General features: G+C 37.7%; 1 protein-coding gene across 1 annotated transcript in view; it reads right to left on the reverse strand.

Moving 5' to 3' along the window:
* grid2 (glutamate receptor, ionotropic, delta 2) overlaps positions 1–19,682 on the reverse strand; it is a gene marked incomplete at both ends in the record, with an annotated part of 524,276 nt that overhangs the window by 100,655 nt on the left and 403,939 nt on the right. The window contains 2 exons of the mRNA XM_079827346.1: positions 3,740–4,052; positions 16,064–16,261. Of these exons, the coding sequence (XP_079683472.1) occupies positions 3,740–4,052; positions 16,064–16,261 (511 nt within the window). The remainder of the gene's footprint in view (positions 1–3,739; positions 4,053–16,063; positions 16,262–19,682) is intronic.

Here is a 19,682-nt window from a genome sequence, read left to right on the forward strand (position 1 = left end):
AGAATGTGTTTTACCACCCCTTTAATTATTTAAGTGAAAGAATAATTAATTTGAGGTGTGAAGTTGTTTAAATTTTTTATGTTTTTAGGCTTTACACATTGTCATATGTGTAACACATTTTACATGTTGTGGCTATACTTTTGAAAACAGTAAGTATTTTAACATGTACTGCAATCAGTTACCATGAACTGCAAAGGTCCAACAATATGCAAAAATACTGATATGAAACAACACATGTAGTTCACAACATTTAATTGATCTCTGTATAAGATACAGGAGCAAAGAAAGGAATGTGAAAATTACATTTGTTTAAGGGGGATATATGAAACAAAAAGTCAAGAAGCATCAGAGGAGAGAGGCAGAGGTCTTTGTGAGGCAGATGAAAGTGACTCATCAAAGAGACTGACTCTAGCTATGCCATTCCAGCTACGTCCCTCCTCGCCCCACTCTTGTTTTAGAGATCGGGTGTATTTGTACAACCAGCTCTCCACAAAACATCAAACAGGACTGCAAGACAAAAGGATGATAGTGATGTTTTAAGTGGTTGGGGGAATGCATGTAAGCACACAGCGCAATCGTGTGTATGCGTTTCCGTCTTTGTTTGCTTCTGGTGCCGTAGCCTATTCCACAGTATGTAATCAGCTCCATTTAAACAATTTCATCCTAAAAAAACACGGAACTCGGTTCACTGGTCTGATGAAAGCACATTAATAAACTGAATTCTCACCATAATGAGCGTGTTTCAAAAAGAAGCATAGATTGCAATTAGAAAAGAAATGGACCCAGATACAAGGGAGCAATTAGGCTGTCTTATTATAATCATCATCATTTTAACCTGCTCATGTAAATTCACTGATTTTTGGTTAAGTGCAATTCATGATAAATGTCAACCTTTCCATGGGATAATGAAGTGTTTACCCAAGGAACGCAACCTCATTTAGGTCTCAATTTTAACGTATTAATGCTTTCTAATATAATTTTTAAACAAAATTGTATTGTTTATCCACCGCACGAGGTACGCACTTTCGATCTTTCGAAGTGAGCATTTGTAGCCTGCATTATTGTGTTTCTGTGCGTGACGGTCGCTCCATGTGAAGTGAATTCGCCCACACTGTAAAACATTTTTTTGGGGAAAAATAGTGAAAATTGATCATTACATATTGGCCCAATAAATTACTTCCAAATAATTATCCCCGTGCAAAAAGATGCATTGTACTAATTATAGCTTAAGGTCTTCACTCAAAATTAAAATTGTATATTCACCGAACATATTTAATTGTGCTCAGTCAATCTATGAAGTCGAAGTGAAAAATCCTACGTCCTACGTCCAAAAAACGGTATACGCATGCGCAAAATGCGCTTGAAGAAAACCGTTCATGTGGAGATTTCAAATGTGGAGCGCGGGAGTGGCAGATATTCATCTCACAAAGACGTTGGTGAGTATTTAGCACTGAAATTATTCTCCAGAGTTTTGCTTTATGACCCGGTATGAAGTTAAAAAGACATTTAGAATCACGAGTTCATGCATTCATTGGTTTCATGCATGTGTTCTCGTTTACCTCGTTTACTCTAATGGTAGCCAATAGTTTTATTTTCCTCATGTCTTATATGTCTAAAACAATAGGTAATAAGTAAATTAAGTAATTTGTGTGATATGTGTCCCATGCGACCCGGAGCCGTTAGATTGCATTTGGAGTCGGCCTCTTTCAGGGCTTGAGTTATTGCCTTTTATTATCAAACACGTCAAGCTCGTGATTTTCTTATTCATCCATTCATTCGTCTCATCCTCATTATATAATGAAGTAACTTCTGTTCTGTCATTTGCCAGATGTGATGCAGGGGAACTATGTCATTAATGTTAGTTTTTATTTTTATTTGCAGGTTTTTATCCTATGCAGTGCTGCGTTTTCTTCACCACATTAAGACATCCTGTTATGCAGAAGTCTTATTGAATGTATTCAGAGTTTTTCCTTTATGAAAATAAGGTATTTTCACCAAATATCCTGTGTTGGAATTTACTTGTTAATAAAGTAATGTGATAAAATGTCAACCCTGTTGTCTGTGTTCTGTATTTTGCTTAATATATTTAGGCCATGTTTTTAGTCATTTTTGTCTCTTGGGCAGTGAGAAAAACAATTGTGACTACAATTTAAAACATTTAATTGGACCTTGGATCTCACAGTTTCACTGTAAAACATTTATCCAATAAAAATTCTTCTAGTGACCGATCACATCTAAATTTTTTAGTTGGCCAAATTGAATTTCTGTGAATTAAATTTTATCAATTCAAAAATTTAGATGTGATTGGTCACTAGAAAATTTTAAATTGGAGAGGCCTGACATTTTTTACAGTGTTGGTAAATTACATTTTTCCATTGGCTCAACATATTATTTCTAATTGAGCCCATGTTAACAGACTGTTGCCACAATGGATAAAATTTGATTCACAGAAATTCAATTTGGCCAATTGAAAAATTTTGATGTGATCGCTCACTAGAAAATTTTGAATTGGAGAGGCCTTACATTTTTTACAGTGCACCTGCAGAAACTAAAATCGCCGCCTATTACTGGAGATGTGACAAACTTTAAATCCTTGATTTTAAAATGTGCTGCGCTATACTCAGTTGACAACTATGTCATATTAATGTATTTTACACAGTGCTGTATGTAAAAATAAGTGCTACCTTGTCTGTATTTGAAATAATTACCAGTGCGCACACACTTACCAGAGTGCCCTGTTAGCCTACAGTTTACTTCCTTTTTATTCATATATTTTTAAACACTTATTTTATTTGTGAAAAAATACTGTAATATGATTGCAGAATCAAGAAGTTGCCATCTAAAGTATAAGCAAGTTTATTTTCATGTTTCTAATTTATTAAATATGAATTAAAATACATATAAATGATCTATAATATATATCGGTTTTATATCGGCCATTGGTCACCCTGCTCTGTAAGATATCGGCATTGGCCATTTTAAAAAACAATATCGGTCAACCACTAAAAGTTTCGTTCATACTCCAAATTAATTTCCCTAAAATGGGAAAGGAACAGATCTACAGTGAGATCTGCAGGGGTTTAGAAAAGGGCATACAAATGGTTTGTTATAATTAGTACTTTCTCTCAGAAGCTACATTTCACATTGTGACTGCAAATGTCACAGCCATAAAACTGGAATTGGCCTTCACAAGCCTTCTGTAGCAAAACATGCCAAAATATTGCTGGTAATGAATGATATCAATTGATGTTCACTCAGCATGTTGAGGATACAAAACCCTCATAGTGACTGATGCAGGTTTCCTCTTTCCCTCCTCCTCTTACACACTAAATGTTTTTTACTCATTCTCTTCTTTGTTTTGCTTGTTTGCCTTTTGTGAAGATTACCCCTCCTTTTTCCTGCTCATAGATTTAGATTTTTCCCATCTTTTTTCCAAAAAACAGCTTTTGGACCTTTAAGAATTTGAAGGAAAACCAGAAAGTGCAGATATGATTTGCATATAATTTTTCACTTTCCTCTGACTCTCTCTATATTTGTCATTTTCTCCCTTTGTCACATATAATCTTTGGAGCACAAAACACACATCTAGCATTACACACAGACACACTTGAAACAGAAAGTGAGCACTTAAAATTATCTTTCTGCCCTGCTGTTCTCGATATCTCTACTTTTTTCTCGCTCTTGAATCTCCTTTCTTCTTCCAGCACAAAGCATAACACACGCTCACGCACATACTCACCCTGCTGAACGAAGGAGCCGTAGACAAACCACATGGAGTTGTAGAGGGTTGTGGAGGAGACCGAGCCCATCGGCAGTCTGGGAGGGTTCAACCAGTTGAGAAGATACACCAGAGTGCCCACCAGCAGCACCGTGCCGGCTATACATGCCCACAGAGACAGGTCGAAAGGGGCCAGGCATGCAAACATATCCACTGTCCTCTCTGCCTTCCTCAACAACACACCGACGGAGTAGTCCATGTAGCGTGTGGTGAAGTCAACCACGCTCTCCCGCTCAGGGGTGATGGTCAAGGCTGACAGACCAACATCTGCTCTCTGCCCAACAAAAAGACACAGAAAACCGGCATATTTACAACCAGATTATGCAAAGAACAAATTAATTTGTGTATCACACTTTTAAGACAAAATATTGGACATTCACAGAAAACACACATTAACAATCAAGTTCAAGCTCAATTTTATTTGTATTAGGGATGGCGAAAACTAAACATTTTCTTGACCGACCACCGAGCCTCATTAGCCGGTTGAAACCGGTTAACCGATTAGTTTAAAATATGCGGCGCTATTTGAAATAACAGCTGCGAGCCGCACCTGCAATTTCGCAACTCTGTCGCATCTCTCTGCCGCTCTGCCTCCCGCTCTCACACACACACTGTCCCGCAAACGCGGCGCCGAGGAGCTTGTTTGTAATCGGAGGACAAATGGCTCCTTAGTTTCGAAATGGTTTGGGTACAAGGTGATCGCGTTGAAAATAAAGGCATTTGTCTAGCGTTAGAAGCTCATTTGAAACATTGCCGCAGCTCATTTAAAGGTCCCATGGCATGGCATTTTTCAATTATTTTATAATGTTTCCTGAGGTGTACTTATATTGTTAGTCTGATTTTTACATCTTAAAATCTCATAATTTAGTTTTTCAATACTGATGTTTGTATTGGAGAGTGGAGAGGGCGTGGTTTAACGAGGTCTACGAGGCACGAGCAGGCACAAGCTGCTGCCAGAGGGATGGACCGGAGTTCACTTCACATCAGTTCTGTCAGTCTCAGTTCAGTGAACTGTTGTAGTTACAGCATATACTTCAGGTTATTAGTCATTTCTAGTCGGAGGGACTGTCACTCATGTCAGAAAGTTAGTAACTTTAGTAAATTATGGATCAGCGCTGACTGGAGACGCGAACCATTTAGAACGATTCAGTCCGATTTGGTGAACTGATTCGGTTCACTAAAAAGAACTGGTTCAAAAGAAAGATCGTTCGCGAACCAGACATCACTAATGTACCAGAGACGGAGCTCAGTGATTGCTAACAAAGTTATTTATAGTAACTACTGAGTTATGAGAGCGCTGTCTGTCAGCGCGAGTTTATTGTGTTTGTATCTGAGAGTTCTGAATAAACACGAGTCCCAGTCACACCGAGTCCGTCTTCATCATTATTACCAACTTTGTAACACATGCAAAGTACCATTACAGCTGTCGAGATGAACGAGTTACGAGTAAGTGTTGATAATAGCATTATTTTTAGATATGTTCCTATCATATGAAAAGCGTCAGTAACGCGAATTGAGTACACAGCGCAAACAAAGACACAACAGCAGTAATCAAATGTAATCCAGTTTATTGTGGGGAAAGCTGCCTAGCCCGGATATGCTCACGCTTACCCCCCTTCTGCTTAATCTCACGCCGCGTAAGGCGCCTCCGCTGTGGGCCAGATGCAGTACTGGGGGTCGGTGATGTTGAAGGCCGACCGGCCAGTGCAGCCCGAGCTTAGGCGTGTGTGAGGTTTATCTCTAAAGATGTTACTCTGCTGATGTTGAGCAGAAACTCACGACTGTATGCACATTTTAGAACAGATAGACGCGACGAGGACGTACAAAAACACTGACTCACAAGATAGAAAACACGAAAACACCGTTCTGTCTAGAGAGAGAGAAGCCGCTGAGTGTGCACGAATAATAAATAATTAGCTACACATCAGAAATCACTGATCACAGATCAGAAGGAACTGAAAAAAGACTTCTGTTTTCATTTGAACATCCAAACACTGAGAAACTGCCAGCGTTCACTCGTTCACAAGCCTTGATCTCTCGAGCGCTTGCATGGGCGTGCCAGATTCTCTGGGTGGAGGAAAGGGAGGTAACCGTTCCTGCTTGGACGTCAAACCAGGAGACTTCAGGATTGGCTAGTCTGGCCTGTCATTTTCTCAAAGGCAGAGAAAGACAGCCAGAACTCGGGTTTACACCGATCAACATTTCTATCCACTTGGGGACAAAGTTCAGGCTAGGGGAACTCATATTAATGTTGAAATACCTCATAAAATGAAAATTTCATGCCATGGGACCTTTAAAATGACAGCTCCGAAGAGACGCCGCTTTAGTCTGAGGTAGTGCTAACAATAATAAAAAAACATGATGATCAACACCTTATGTGTTACCACTGAAATGTAGATGTAATATATTTCCAAATGTAAGCCCATCTTATGCGGAATGTTGTCTAATAGACTGCAACACGATAAAACCAATGGATAAAACAGGCACCTTCAGAATGCGTAAAAGACGCACCGGCCAAGGCAGGTCTAACTCACTGTGTGCCTTCTAATTAAGCACTGTATCACACAAGTTGCAACTTACATGTGTGTCGTTCTTTTTGGTGAAATGGTCCCACACACTACTTTTCTTTGCACACTTCATACTGTCGTCTGCCCTGGCTCTAACCGCAAACCTTGTGAGCGCGCAAACCCAAACGCTGTGACCTCGCGCCAAATTTTTTTGTTGGTTTATTAAGTACAACCAGTTATGAAAGATTGAGTGTGAGGGATTTGTTCACTTCACACAAAAAGATTTTGGAATGAGATGGCTAACTGTAGTGGCGTTTAGTCCACTGTCTATAATAGCCTAATTTAGAGATCACTTTCTTTTTTTTTAACCGACAACCGACAACTTTGATCGGTTAACGTTGATACGGTCAACCATCGGTCAAACGGTCATCGGTTAACATCCCTCATTTGTATAGCACATTTCCAACAGCCCCCAGGCTGACCAAAGTGCTTTACAGAAGAGCAAGAATATCACACATACATATAAATAAACCAGATAAAAATATAAAACCACCTATATAAATGTTTAACATATCACGGTAATCAGTACACTAAGGAAAATAAAAAAGTTTTTAGCAGGGACTTAAAAATAGACAAGGAAGGGGCCAGCCTAATCTCTAAAGGCAGGGTATTCCAAAGTCGTGGCCCTGCCACCGCAAATGCACGCTCACCTCTACGCTTTAGTCTAACGCGTGGAACGACCAACAAAGCCTGATCACAAGAACGGAGGCTTCTGGGTGGAGTATAGGAGTGAAGGAGTTCAGATAAATAGACAGGAGCTTTGTTATGTAGGGATTTATAAACGAAGAGGAGAATTTTAAAGTCTATTCTCTGACAAATCGGCAACCAGTGAAGGGATCTAAGAATCGGAGTGATGTGTTCATGTTTACGACACTTTAAAAGAAGTCTGGCAGCAGCATTTTGAACAAGCTGAAGTCGCGCAATTTGAGATTTAGATATACCGCAATATAAGGAATTACAGTAATCTAGACGCGACGTAACAAACGCATGAACAGCCATTTCGAGAGTTTTTGGGGAGAGAACGTTTTTAATTTTTGACAGTAGACGAAGCTGATAAAAACTGGATCCAACAACAGAGGAGATATGTCTGTCAAATTTTAAAAGCTGGTCAAAAATAATACCTAGGTTCTTCACCCGTGTCGATCGAAAAGCGGATAAACTTTCTAGCTCAGGGCTTATACACATTTTGGGCTAGCCATAATTGAACCTCCTCTAAACATTAACAATCATATATTAATATGATTAAACAATTTTAAATTCCTTTTAAAGTTTTAAACATTTGGTAACACTTTACAGTAAGGCTTTTGTTACCATTGGTTAAAAGCACAAAATGCATGATTTTTTTATTAAAATATCCAAAAAACAATGAAACAATGTTAAATATTTTGTTGACTTGTGTACTTACATTATCCCACATGTTTAAATGTTTAAATCCAGAGAAATAAGCACTTTTAACCAGGACACGGACCGTGTCCGTGCGTCACCTATCAATGACATCATACCTGCATTACTCTTGATTTCTGGTTTTATTTTGTAGAAACCATCAAAGCCGCTTTAATATATTATGTGTTTTATTAGACAGGTGAGCAACTGTTTGGATGCATTAATCGACAGAAAACAAATTATTGTTATATAGCTCCACACATTTTGTCTTATTAAAGACTGGGGGGTAGCCTGACTCTGCCCTCCTACATTCTTCCGCTCAATTTTCATTTTCTTTCTGTACTCCGTCTGGGATTGCAGTATATTCTCTGGTTTTCTCCGGTCAAATTTTAACCGGTCCAATCAGCGAACAGAGGGGGTGGCTGAGGACGATGACGTTGATATTGTGCGCTAGTTTGATGACATACGTCACGACCAAATGTTAGCGATGGGTTATGGCAGATCCAGAGTGGCTCTGGGCAGATCCAATAGTTTTAAACTTCAACGGAGTACCCGCCTTCAAGGAAGTTAACGCTTGTCAATGGAGAGTGGCCAGACTCTCTGCACAAATGAAATGTACGAGCTAGGGGAGGGGGTCATTAATTGAGAAATCAAATTTTCCTTGAGCTTTTGACATTTAAGAAGTCATCATAAAATAAGAATATCCTGTTATTTTTAGGACTGAAAACTTCCTTGTTAGTCCAAAAACAGCTTTTATTGAAACCAAGCCCAGAGAACGACTCATTATGGAATGTGCCTATTAGATAGGTGAAAGACTGCCTCTGCAGGAGATCAACGCACACTTCTACATTGTTACCACTGTAGCCCCGCCCACCGATTCCCACATGACAAATAGTAGGTTAATATAACATACCTGACGCTAACACTGGATCGAGCAACTAAGCAATAAAAATGCCTCTGTAAGTCGGAAAATAAAGTGGCTGCATAAATGTTCCTTCTGACTCTGGATTTGCAGAGAGACTTTGTTGCTATGCTTTGTTACAGTGCGAGTTTATCAGTGACTGAGTTCTGAGAGACTTGAGAGCATAAAGTGACATTTTCATGTCATGGGACCTTTAAAAGCTCTTGATTCTAGTAATGTAGTTCTTGTAGCATTTGTTTCAATAAGGATATAATTACAGGTGAGACCATTGATGGCTCCTCATTACAGTGCTCAGGACAATGTTAACTTTTTCTCTATTAATCTATATTATTTGTTATGAAAAATACAGCTACAAAATGCCAAAGTTGTAACGGTTGTAACAGTTTGGGCCCCTGAAATACTTTAACAAATGTATTGCTCATTGTTTGTTATTGTTAGTTAATGTTAGTTAATGCAATAGCTAATAAGAGCTTATTGTAAAGTGATACCAAATATGTTTAGATTTTAATCAAAATATATATATAAAAAAAAAACATTATTTATTCAAATGAATATATGAAAAAAAAAACAGTTGTTGTGATGCAACAAGTTTGAATGTGAAATAACTTATTAAATATTATATTATACATGTATCCTTCTGTCTGATGTCAGAAAGTCTGAAAGATGTTTTCGCAGCTTAGTTTAATATATCTCCCTAGGAAGAACATTTTGAGATGTGAAAGCTACAGTTTTAATAGTACATAGTACTAACACTTTTATCAAATAATCAAGGAAAATTTAATTCCTTATGATATGAACACTTTAATATTGCCTCTGATTTAAACTTCAGTGGCAACAATTGTGTTAGTTTGATTCACTAAATCAGTTAAAACTTCCTTAACACTGATATTCAACGAGGTCTCTTTTTTAAAATAAAATGGTTCAGTAATATATGTGTATATGTATATGTATGAATATATATATATATATATATATATATATATATATATATATATATATATATATATATGTATGAATATATATATATATATATATATATATATGTATGAATATATATATATATATATATATACAGGTATATATATATATACACAGGTATATATATATGTATATATATATATATATATATATATATATATATATATATATATATATATATATATATATATATATATATATATATATATATATATATATATATATACATATACATATATATATATATATATATACCTGTATATATATATATATATATATATATATATATATATATATATATATATATATATATATATATATATATATATATATATATATATATATATATATATATATATATATATATATATATATATATGTTTTTTAATTATTATAATCACATAATTAGGTCACAATTGTTATCATAATATATTACACTTTTTTATTATATTATATGAATTATTTTGTCATTTTTAATTGGTACATACAGCTCCTGCAGCTTAAACAGATAATGCTTGCAACATGAAGGCCATGAGTTAAATTGCTGGGTTCAGGGAATGGATGAACTGAAAAAAATGTAAACCTTGAAAGCAACGCAAGTTGCTTTGGATAAAAGCATCTTCCAAATGCATAAACATACACTATATTGCCAAAAGTTTTGAGACGCCTGCCTTTACAGGCACATTAACTTTCATGACATCCCATTCTTAATCTGTAGGGTTTAATATGGAGTTGGCCCACCCTTTGCAGCTATAACAGCTTGAACTCTTCTGGGAAGGTTTTCCACAAGGTTTAGGAGTGTGTTTATGGGAATATTGACCATTCTTCTAGAAGTGCATTTGTGAGTTCAGGCACTGATGTTGGACGAGAAGGCCTGGCTCGCAGTCTCCACTCTAATTCATCTCAAAGGTGTTCTATCGGGTTGAGGTCAGGACTGTGCAGGCCAGTCAAGTTCCTCCACACCAAACTCGCTCATCCATGTCTTTATTGACATTGCTTTGAGCACTGGTGCACAGTCATCCCCAAACTGTTCCCACAAAGTTGGGAGCATAAAATTGTCCAAAATGACTTGGTATGCTGAAGCATTAAGAGTTCCTTTCACTGGAACTAAGGGGCCAAGCCCAACCCCTGAAAAACAACCCCACACCATAATCCCTCCTCCACCAAACTCTACTCTTGACACAATGAAATCAGGGAAGTATCATTCTCTTGGCAAACACCAAAAACACATACTCGTCAATCAGATTGCCAGACAGAGAAGCGTGATTCGTCACTCCAGAGAACATGTCTCCACTGCGCTAGAGTCCAGTGGTGGTGTGCTTTACACCACTGCACCCGATGCTTGGAAACCCATTTCATGAAGCTTCTATGCACTGTTCTTGAGCTAATCTGAAGGCCACATGACGTTTGGAGGTCTGTAGCTATTGACGGTACCGCGCTTGAATTCACTGAGCTCCTGAGAGCGACCCATTCTTTCACAAATGTTTGTAGAAGCAGTCTGTAACTGCTAGGTGCTTGATTTTATACACCAGTGGCCATGGAAGTGATTGGAACACCTGAATTCAATGATTTGGAGGGGTGTCCCAATACTTTTGGCAATATAGTGTATATGTATAAAGCAGAATGAAAAAAAATATTATTTCTTGTGTTTGTATGGTGAAAAACAATATGAAAATCATCCACCTTCAATATACTTGGACACAAAGATCCGTGTACCTGCTGCGATTTTTAAAAATGTTGCGCTGTAAGCGCAGGACTCACGTGAACAAGCTTGATACGCCTGCTGTGTCTCTTCCATTGAAAATAAATTGTGAGCTTGCAGTTGCCCCGTACTGTGTTGCAGTACAGAATTGACTAATCAGACAAAAGGGGTGTTTCAGGGCAGCCCACACATGCAAAAGAAATATTAAAGCGTAATCTCATTTTTCATTTTTTTTCCGTTTCTTAAATGTTTTTCCATTTCCGTTTCTCCATTTCATTTCTTTTTCAGTAGAACATAAAATGACCAGAAGGTACACAGACCTACAGGCATAATGAAAAATCTATTTCCATTTACTATCCTATATAAACATCAGCTTAATGACAGACGATAATTCCCATTATTTTGAATCAGTAAATGTGCAAATACACAGCACTTCTCATTGTCACCTATCACAATATAAATAAATAAAAAAATATACACATCTTAGTCTAGTCTAGTGAATCATGAGGTAACACTGTCTGCTGCCAAAACTAAAAGGCTTTTAAATGCTAAACATCAAATTTGTGTTTTTTTTTTGTGGCAGTTTTGGACTAGGTGTGCACAGCAACCCTGAGATTAGATGAGACCTTTGCAGCCTTAGAGAGTTCCTGTCAAGAGACATTACCATCGGCAGAACAAAGGCATGTCATTATCATAGGGCGAGAGCCAGAGACACCTGTCTGACTCCCATTAACCTGCCTGGCCACCTTCAGAGATCAGGGACCCCACAGGACCTCTCTGTTTGAGCAGGGTTAGAGAAGCATCCGGCGCCCGGATCACTTCTCAAATGTTAATCCACACAACAAGTGCTCCTCTGATTGTCTCGACCTAGAAACTTGGTAGTACCAGACTGCCTGCTTTATAACAAGAGCCTGACAAACGACACATTCACAATAGAGAATACCTAAAATGAGGAGAATAGATGCAGCATTAGTATGCTAAAGACACACCTATAGAAAGCAAATTAAATAACTTTTTGATGAATTATGGACAAAATGTAAGGGTCATATAAAGAATTTAAATTTCTATGAATTTTTAAGATGAGAGGTTGATGTAAGATTAAACTTTCTGTTACCTCAAAACTCAATAAAGAGAATTTATTGCATTGAGTTTAGTTCTTTTTCTTTCAGTTTAGTAATTCAACAGCCAACAATACAAGATACATGTTTTAAACTTCAATTAGAGGTGCTGAATGAAACAACAAGGTTACGGTTTTGTAAGGAGTCATAATTTGAATCACACAAGAATTAAACAAAATAAAAATAGACAAAAAGTGCAATAAACCACCCACTTACCTGTCATCCCTATTTTTGAGCATATGGAAATTGACATGCTTAAATTTAAATGATTGTAATTTCAGAACACAGTCCTAGTTATAGTTTCTTTTAAAATAATACACTTGTAAAAGCAGGCAGAAATATAACTGAAAAAAAGAAGATACACTGCACTTTACAGCACAGTGGTTAATGCTGCAAGTAAAGAGGTTCTAAAAAAGCTATTTCTGAATTGTACAACAACATCATGTCTGCCATGAAGAGTCGTTAACTTATGATTTCACTCATTTTTTCCAAAGCATAGTTTAAGTGGCGAATGCTAATGGCAAAACTAATACCTACGGTAACTGCACTGTCATGCATAAATAACGCGTTATGGTGATGTATTATAATCACTTCATGATGCAGGCATTGTTTAAATTAGTCCAACACTATTAAATACATATGAAAAGCAGCCTCCTGCAGTCACTTACTTATGACTCTAGCTTTCAGCCAGGAGCAGATATCATCAGGTGGCATCCAACTTTCTTCAGATGTTGTAGACCCTAAACCACAACATCCTCTAGTTGGTGGGTCGCCAGTCACTGCCCATCTTCTCCTGGCTTCCAGCTCAACTCCTCCCGCCTATTACAAAGCCAACAAGATGCTCTTTCTGCAACCCCTCCAACCTGCGTGCAGCTGTTTTCATCTCCCTTCCTGTTATTCCCAAAGCTTTGAGCATCTTCCAAACAGATTGGAAACCCCTGCAACCAACCTCAATTGGAAATAGACAGGCTTCCCACCCTTTATCCCTGCATTACTGGACCAGGTCCTGGTACTTGGTGGCTTTTCTCTCTGAGGTCTCCTCACATCCATCTTCCCATGGGACTGTCAGCTCAATCATTATGATCCTTCTTCCCCCCTCAGACCAGATGACCACATCTGCCCTTAGGGATGATTGAACAACCTGGGGAAAACATAGTTTCCGTCCCAGGTCCAGTCTATTTTCCCATGATTGTGCTTCCAGCAGGACGCTCTTCTTGGTCTTTTTGGAGGAGTGTGGCTTCTCTCCCTCCCTGATAAACTGGATAGATGACACTGGGCTCTTATAGGACTGACACTTTTTCCGTCTCTCCTGTTCCAAGATGTCAGTCAGTGCTCGGAGGACATTATCATGAACCATCTGTATCTTCCCTGGCAGTATTATGTCCTGCCAGTATTTGTGCCTCTCCCTCCACACAACTTACACACTGCGTCCTCCTTCATTCCCCACCTGTACACATTTGTGGGGATATGAAGGGTATCATAGACTGATCGGAGCAGAAAAGAAATGTGAAAGGGCTCCAGTCTCCAAAGTTCAGGCCATGTGATTTTTCACGTTGGCAAGTCCCACTTTGTCCAGGCTCCATGTACTCCCAGTTCCACAGCCCTAGCCCTTTGCAATTCCTCCTCCAGGTGACGAACCTCGGCCTGGATCATTTCTCTCCTCTGCGTTAGGTTGCTGGAAATGGGTAGTCTTTGTCAAGTCCTTGTCTCCCCATGCACTGGCTCCCAATGATGTCCTTCAACTTCAGCCTGCTCTCTGCCTGTGCCACTGTTACATCAGCTGCCCATTTGCATCCTGATCTTGTGGTGACACCTGCGCCTATGATCTTCTCATTGCTGGAATCTCTGTACAACATCACAGCCCTGCACTTTGCTGCTTTGAACTCTTCAACCAATGACGATAGGGGTAACAGTAACTGTCCAGACATGATGTATAGCCCTATTGATGTAAAACTTGGAGGAATTCCGAGCCACCTGCGAAGGTGTTTATTTTTTTGCCTCTCAAGTCCTTCCACTAATGTCATGGGCACTTCATAAATTGTCAGTAGCCACATAAGTCTTGGTAGCAGACCATACTGGAAGAGCCAGGCCTTGAACTTGCCTGGTAAGTCTGAACGCTCGTTTTCTTCTGCTTTTCTCTGTCCTGAATACGTTGCTTCTGTTATTAAGAGAGGCATCATATCACTTCCCTAAGCTTTTTACTGGGAATTCCTCAATTGATGGTATAACCCCCCCCCCCCAACGTGAACTTGAACCCCCCTAAACATAACATGTTGCCAACTATTACGTTTTTTTTTCTCAGTTGATGTCATTTTTTCCGTCTGTTATCGTAAACATATTGTAATCTAAAGTATCTAAATTATACTCGAGAACTCATGCCATCCCTATTATTTATTTGAAATACAATGTTTTTGTTACAATGTAAAGTCTTCACTGTCACTTCAGTCATCAATTTAATGCATTATTCCTGAATAATATTAATCATTAGAAAAAAAAAAAATTCTTCAACAAAAAAAAATTACTGCCCCCAAACTTTTGAACGACAGTGTAAAGTGATGGCTGTTTCCCTGTAATGCCTTGGCCTGTTGTATCATGTCAAAAGCCTTTTTTACATGATTTGAACACAAAAAGAAAACGAAATATCAAAGAACTCTTTTGCTGAAATACTGAATTGCAACCAAACATCAAAGATCTGGTGTATCATGAAAGCACACAGATGTGAAGTTGCTGGAAAACAATGTGTCAACAGAGACCGTAACAATGCGATTAGAGCTCCTTAATATTTTCCTTGCGTTTTGGTCTATCTCTCTGGAAATGAAGATAAGCGGCAGTACACTGTGGCTTATGTTTCCGTTTCCCTGATGGTACAGTGGTGAGGAATATTCTCAGCACAGGAAGCAGTAGGGATGGAGGTGTGTCGCAGAACTGAAAAAGCTGTGGAATGGAAAGCAGCGGGGAGTTTGGAGTAATGGCCCTGAAAATGTGTATCTGACCTCTTACTGCTGTGAGATTTGCCTTTTGTTTATCTGCCAGCGGACAACATTTCAGTATGAGGTTTTTCCCTCATTCACATGTAAGAAATCTGCGCTCTTCTTTATCAAAGCAGTGCAGACTGTTTGGGAATACTAGGAAAATTGAAAAACCCAAGACAGTTTGAGAAAGCCAAAGGAAAGCACATAAATCTGTGGCATTCAGCCAGACTGTATTATGTTAGTCAAATCAAAGGCAGTGCTGACCGCGCTAAAATAATTCTGCATCATTAATAAAATGGTTTGAAATGGTCCTTTGAGCTCTAAATATATTAACACTTGAAATATTGTCTTTTGTATATAATATGTGTAGACTAAAAAGTCTACTAATTTACTACTACTAAATAGACTGTATAAGCTAGATTTTTTGCACTTGTTACTCAATTATGGATGAGTCTAAAATAGCTTGTTATTATAAGGAGTGTCCACATAGTGTTGGCCATGTAACACATTAAAGTTGGGCAGCATTTATAAATGAATTTCAAACATGTCAGTCATATAGTAGACAAGCAGACAGACATATAGATAGATACATAGTAGACAGACCGACAGATTTTGCACAATATAGATTAGTATTAAGTCTTACCTTAAAAACCAGTTCTCCAATAAGACCATTCCAGGTCCCATCAGGCTGCTGGCTGCCATATTTGTGATCAGGGGCCACGTAGATCTCATATTTGAAACCAAGGTAGTTTGCCAGAGCGTCCAGTACATCGATTGAGAACCCCTGGTACTTCTTAGGTTTCCCAAGCACATTTTCTGAGACCATCACAAATGGTTCTTCCTGGAATGAGCAATAGCACAGAAATCATTATTTCAGCGTATAAAGGGACTAAATCATCTAGCTAAAAGCAACAAAAACAGTCGCAGAGGGTTAAAACGAACACACAAATAGTTCGACGGCAATGCCTACAGACATTGAGGTAAGTGAGGGCACCGGTTTTACAGTCAACAGGGTATCATAAATAGTCTACTGAGAACACAGCTTGACGTTCATGATTCTGAGGGTGGCAGATCCATTCCTGGAGCTGACACAAGTGTTTACCTGAAGCAGACGCATAAGCTCCTACAGCGGCTTAGCTAATGCTCATAATTTGATTTTATTTTCTGCAGGAGGCAATGTCAGTTGGCTTTAACCTCCCCTTATGAGCTGTGGCATAATTCAGAGAAAAAAAAGTCAAGAAGGAATTAGTGCCATGTCATATCCAATCAAGAGTAATGTGAAGAAAGTACACTTTAAGTACTATACGCTTTGTTTTTAAGGTAGTTGAGTGAATCTTTTCTGAGAATATTGGAGATGCTGACAGGTGCTTATTGGTTTGACAATCTGGTCTCGCCTCACAAAGGCTACAGGTTTAAACTTCAGCCAGAGCAGAACTGAAAGGAACCATGGGAAAGGATATAGAGAATATCACACAGTAGGTCTTTATTTTAGTTTGGCCATACATATATATACTGTATATTTCTGCAAGTTTTATGAAGGAAAATTTAAGACAATTAAAGAAAATGTAAGGAATAAATTGAAGGGAACATACCACGCCAATATGTTCTCTAAATGTAATTTTCTAGGAAGCACAAAATGAGTTGGATTAGCAACACTTTAAAAAAATACTAATTCCAACAGATATCCATTACTTTTTAATTAATTTCACAAAAAAATAGCTTAAAGTTTGAACAGCTCTGCTCCCAAAAACTATAATATGGAAATAACTTTTACTGAACCTTCTGATCACACTACAAAAAAGTAAGTTTCCAGCCTGAGCTGCAGGGCGAAATCAAATCGCTGGCAGATCAGGCTGGGTTTACCCAGTCTAGTTTTACTCCGTTTTAATGGTTAAATTAAACTGTATTAGTCAAAAAGCATGTCTAATTAATTGAAATCATGAAACATTTACAATTTAACAGCAATTTATTAAAAGTTTAACAAAAATAAATAAATAGGGCCCTATGATATGTTTTAAAATGTCATGTTTTGGTGAACAATTTATTCACATGAGGGTGAGTAAATGATGACAATTTTCATTTTTGGGTGAACTATCCCTTTAAGTGTACTGACCCTTTCGATTTATTCATCCAAAAGTTGACAAATTCTGTGACATTCTGCATTATACAGTAAATTCTGTGAGTCCATACATGTTTTCCACATCACAGAAATCATAGGGCCCTAATTTAATGCCATGATATTGAATTTAAAACTTTACCCTAAACCCTGTATATATATGAGTGTGAATGGTTTTGAAATGTGAACTATGCATGTGAACACATTTCAAATCAGTTCTAAATTTATTTGAAAGAAAATGTAGGCAATATACTCTGAGATGTACAGCACATTTATACTTTTCTTAAATACTTATATCTTAATAATTCTCTGATTCATTTCAAAGTGGAAATGTTGCAATTTTCAAAGCAAGTATAAGGTCAATTCTGAATTTAGTCTACTGTAAGCTGATCATGTCTCACTGTCACACCAGGACAAGATCAGCCTTAACAGTACTTCCTCAATAGACACCTGGTAATTTAATAGTATTCCGTCACAATGTAATCATACAATGAGTAATGAAAGTTTCTCCAGAGATTTGCATAGTTTATATTTCAAATCAGCTCTGAATTTCTTGAAATGAAAATGTAGGCAGTATAATCTGAAATAATAATAATAATAAAAAAGTCATATTCAATAGAAAAGGGGCTTTAAACCCGTTCTATCTCATTGCTAAGTAAAGATTCACATTTATCAAAACATTTCTTAACTTGATGGTGCTTGTCAGTCATACATTATTCATAGTGGGTTCTGACTGACTCATAAGATCCCTAATGCTCAATTAGGGATTTAAGGTTTTACTGTGCTCACATCAAAGAAATTAAGTCTTTACGAGAAGGATTTTAAATTAAAAATATATACCCGGATTCACACTCATCATACAAGCATTAGCTCTGCCTATGGCTGAGGAAACCATTCTTCTGAAGCAGCGAGACCGGACGCCATTTGAATTGATTAGTCGTTCTCTACTGATAAAGACAAGTCTCCAAGGACCTCCAAAACCAGCTTGGCAGACTATTGTGGAGGTGGATATGATGCGATTTGGATTTAGTCTGAGCTTGGGGCCTACTGGTGTTTCATAAAAGGTCTACAAACATTGTCATACACTGCCAAACTGGCTCTGGAGAGTTTCTGAAGGTCACACAGAGAAAATGCTATTTTTTTTATAAGGAGGAAGTTTAGAGAGCGACTCTAATGTGAGCAGTAAAAATTTCCTCAGTAATGCTGACAGCTTGCATCGAATTGTTAAAAAGTCTCAAGAACAAGCAAGTTCCCACAATTATAGAAACATGGCAGAGATACATTTGCAGTATACATTTCACAACCCTATCAGTTGAACTGACTCGAAGAAGGGGTAACATAAGTTTTTATGGTAGGGTAGAATGAGTCTATGTTGAGGGATTTTCTGAAAAAAGGAAGCTCTTAAAATGACTCTTCAATACTAACTTGAGGGCCACAAAAATAGGTTCTGAAGAGTAATACGAGAAATTCAAAACTCAAAATTGCAAAGGTGGGAAGTCTTCTCTCTCTCCAGGGCCGGATTAGAATATCACTGTGGGTACAGATGGTTCATCTAGACCTCTTGATCAAAACCAAAAAGACCAAAGTCTTTTCTTATGTTTCTTAACATACACAGTGTGAAAACACAATGAATAACAATCATTAATTCAATATTATTCCAGATGCAAAATTTCACTCTCATATTCACTTTTGAACAGCCACAAAGAATCAGCCTATTCTGGATTGTACATTCCAAACAGAACCAGAAGATGGTGAAGATGGTAAATGCTCCTTTTTTCTATAAAACTACTGTTCATGAAGTCACACGTTTTGTGTGAGGAACAGACTAAAATGTACCGTAGGTCCTTTTTTGCTGGAAAACCTCCCTCCCTTCAGTGAATAAAGGCTTATATTTCAGTCTAAAAAAACTAATTTGATAATAATAATAATAGCAGACCGGGTTGGAACAGAAATGGAGGAAAAGCTAAATTTTTAATCCCTTTCCCTTTAACTCTTTCTCCGCCAGCGTTTTTGAAAAAAGTTGCCAGCCACTGCCAGCATTTTCGATCATTTTCACAACATTTTCATGGCCCCCAGGATATCTGAACATGCAATATATCAAAAGTTTTGCTTTAAAAAAATAATAATAAATAATAATAAATACAAT

Source organism: Gobio gobio (assembly GCF_949357685.1).
Source record: "Gobio gobio genome assembly, chromosome: 10".
Lineage (NCBI taxonomy): Eukaryota > Metazoa > Chordata > Actinopteri > Cypriniformes > Gobionidae > Gobio > Gobio gobio.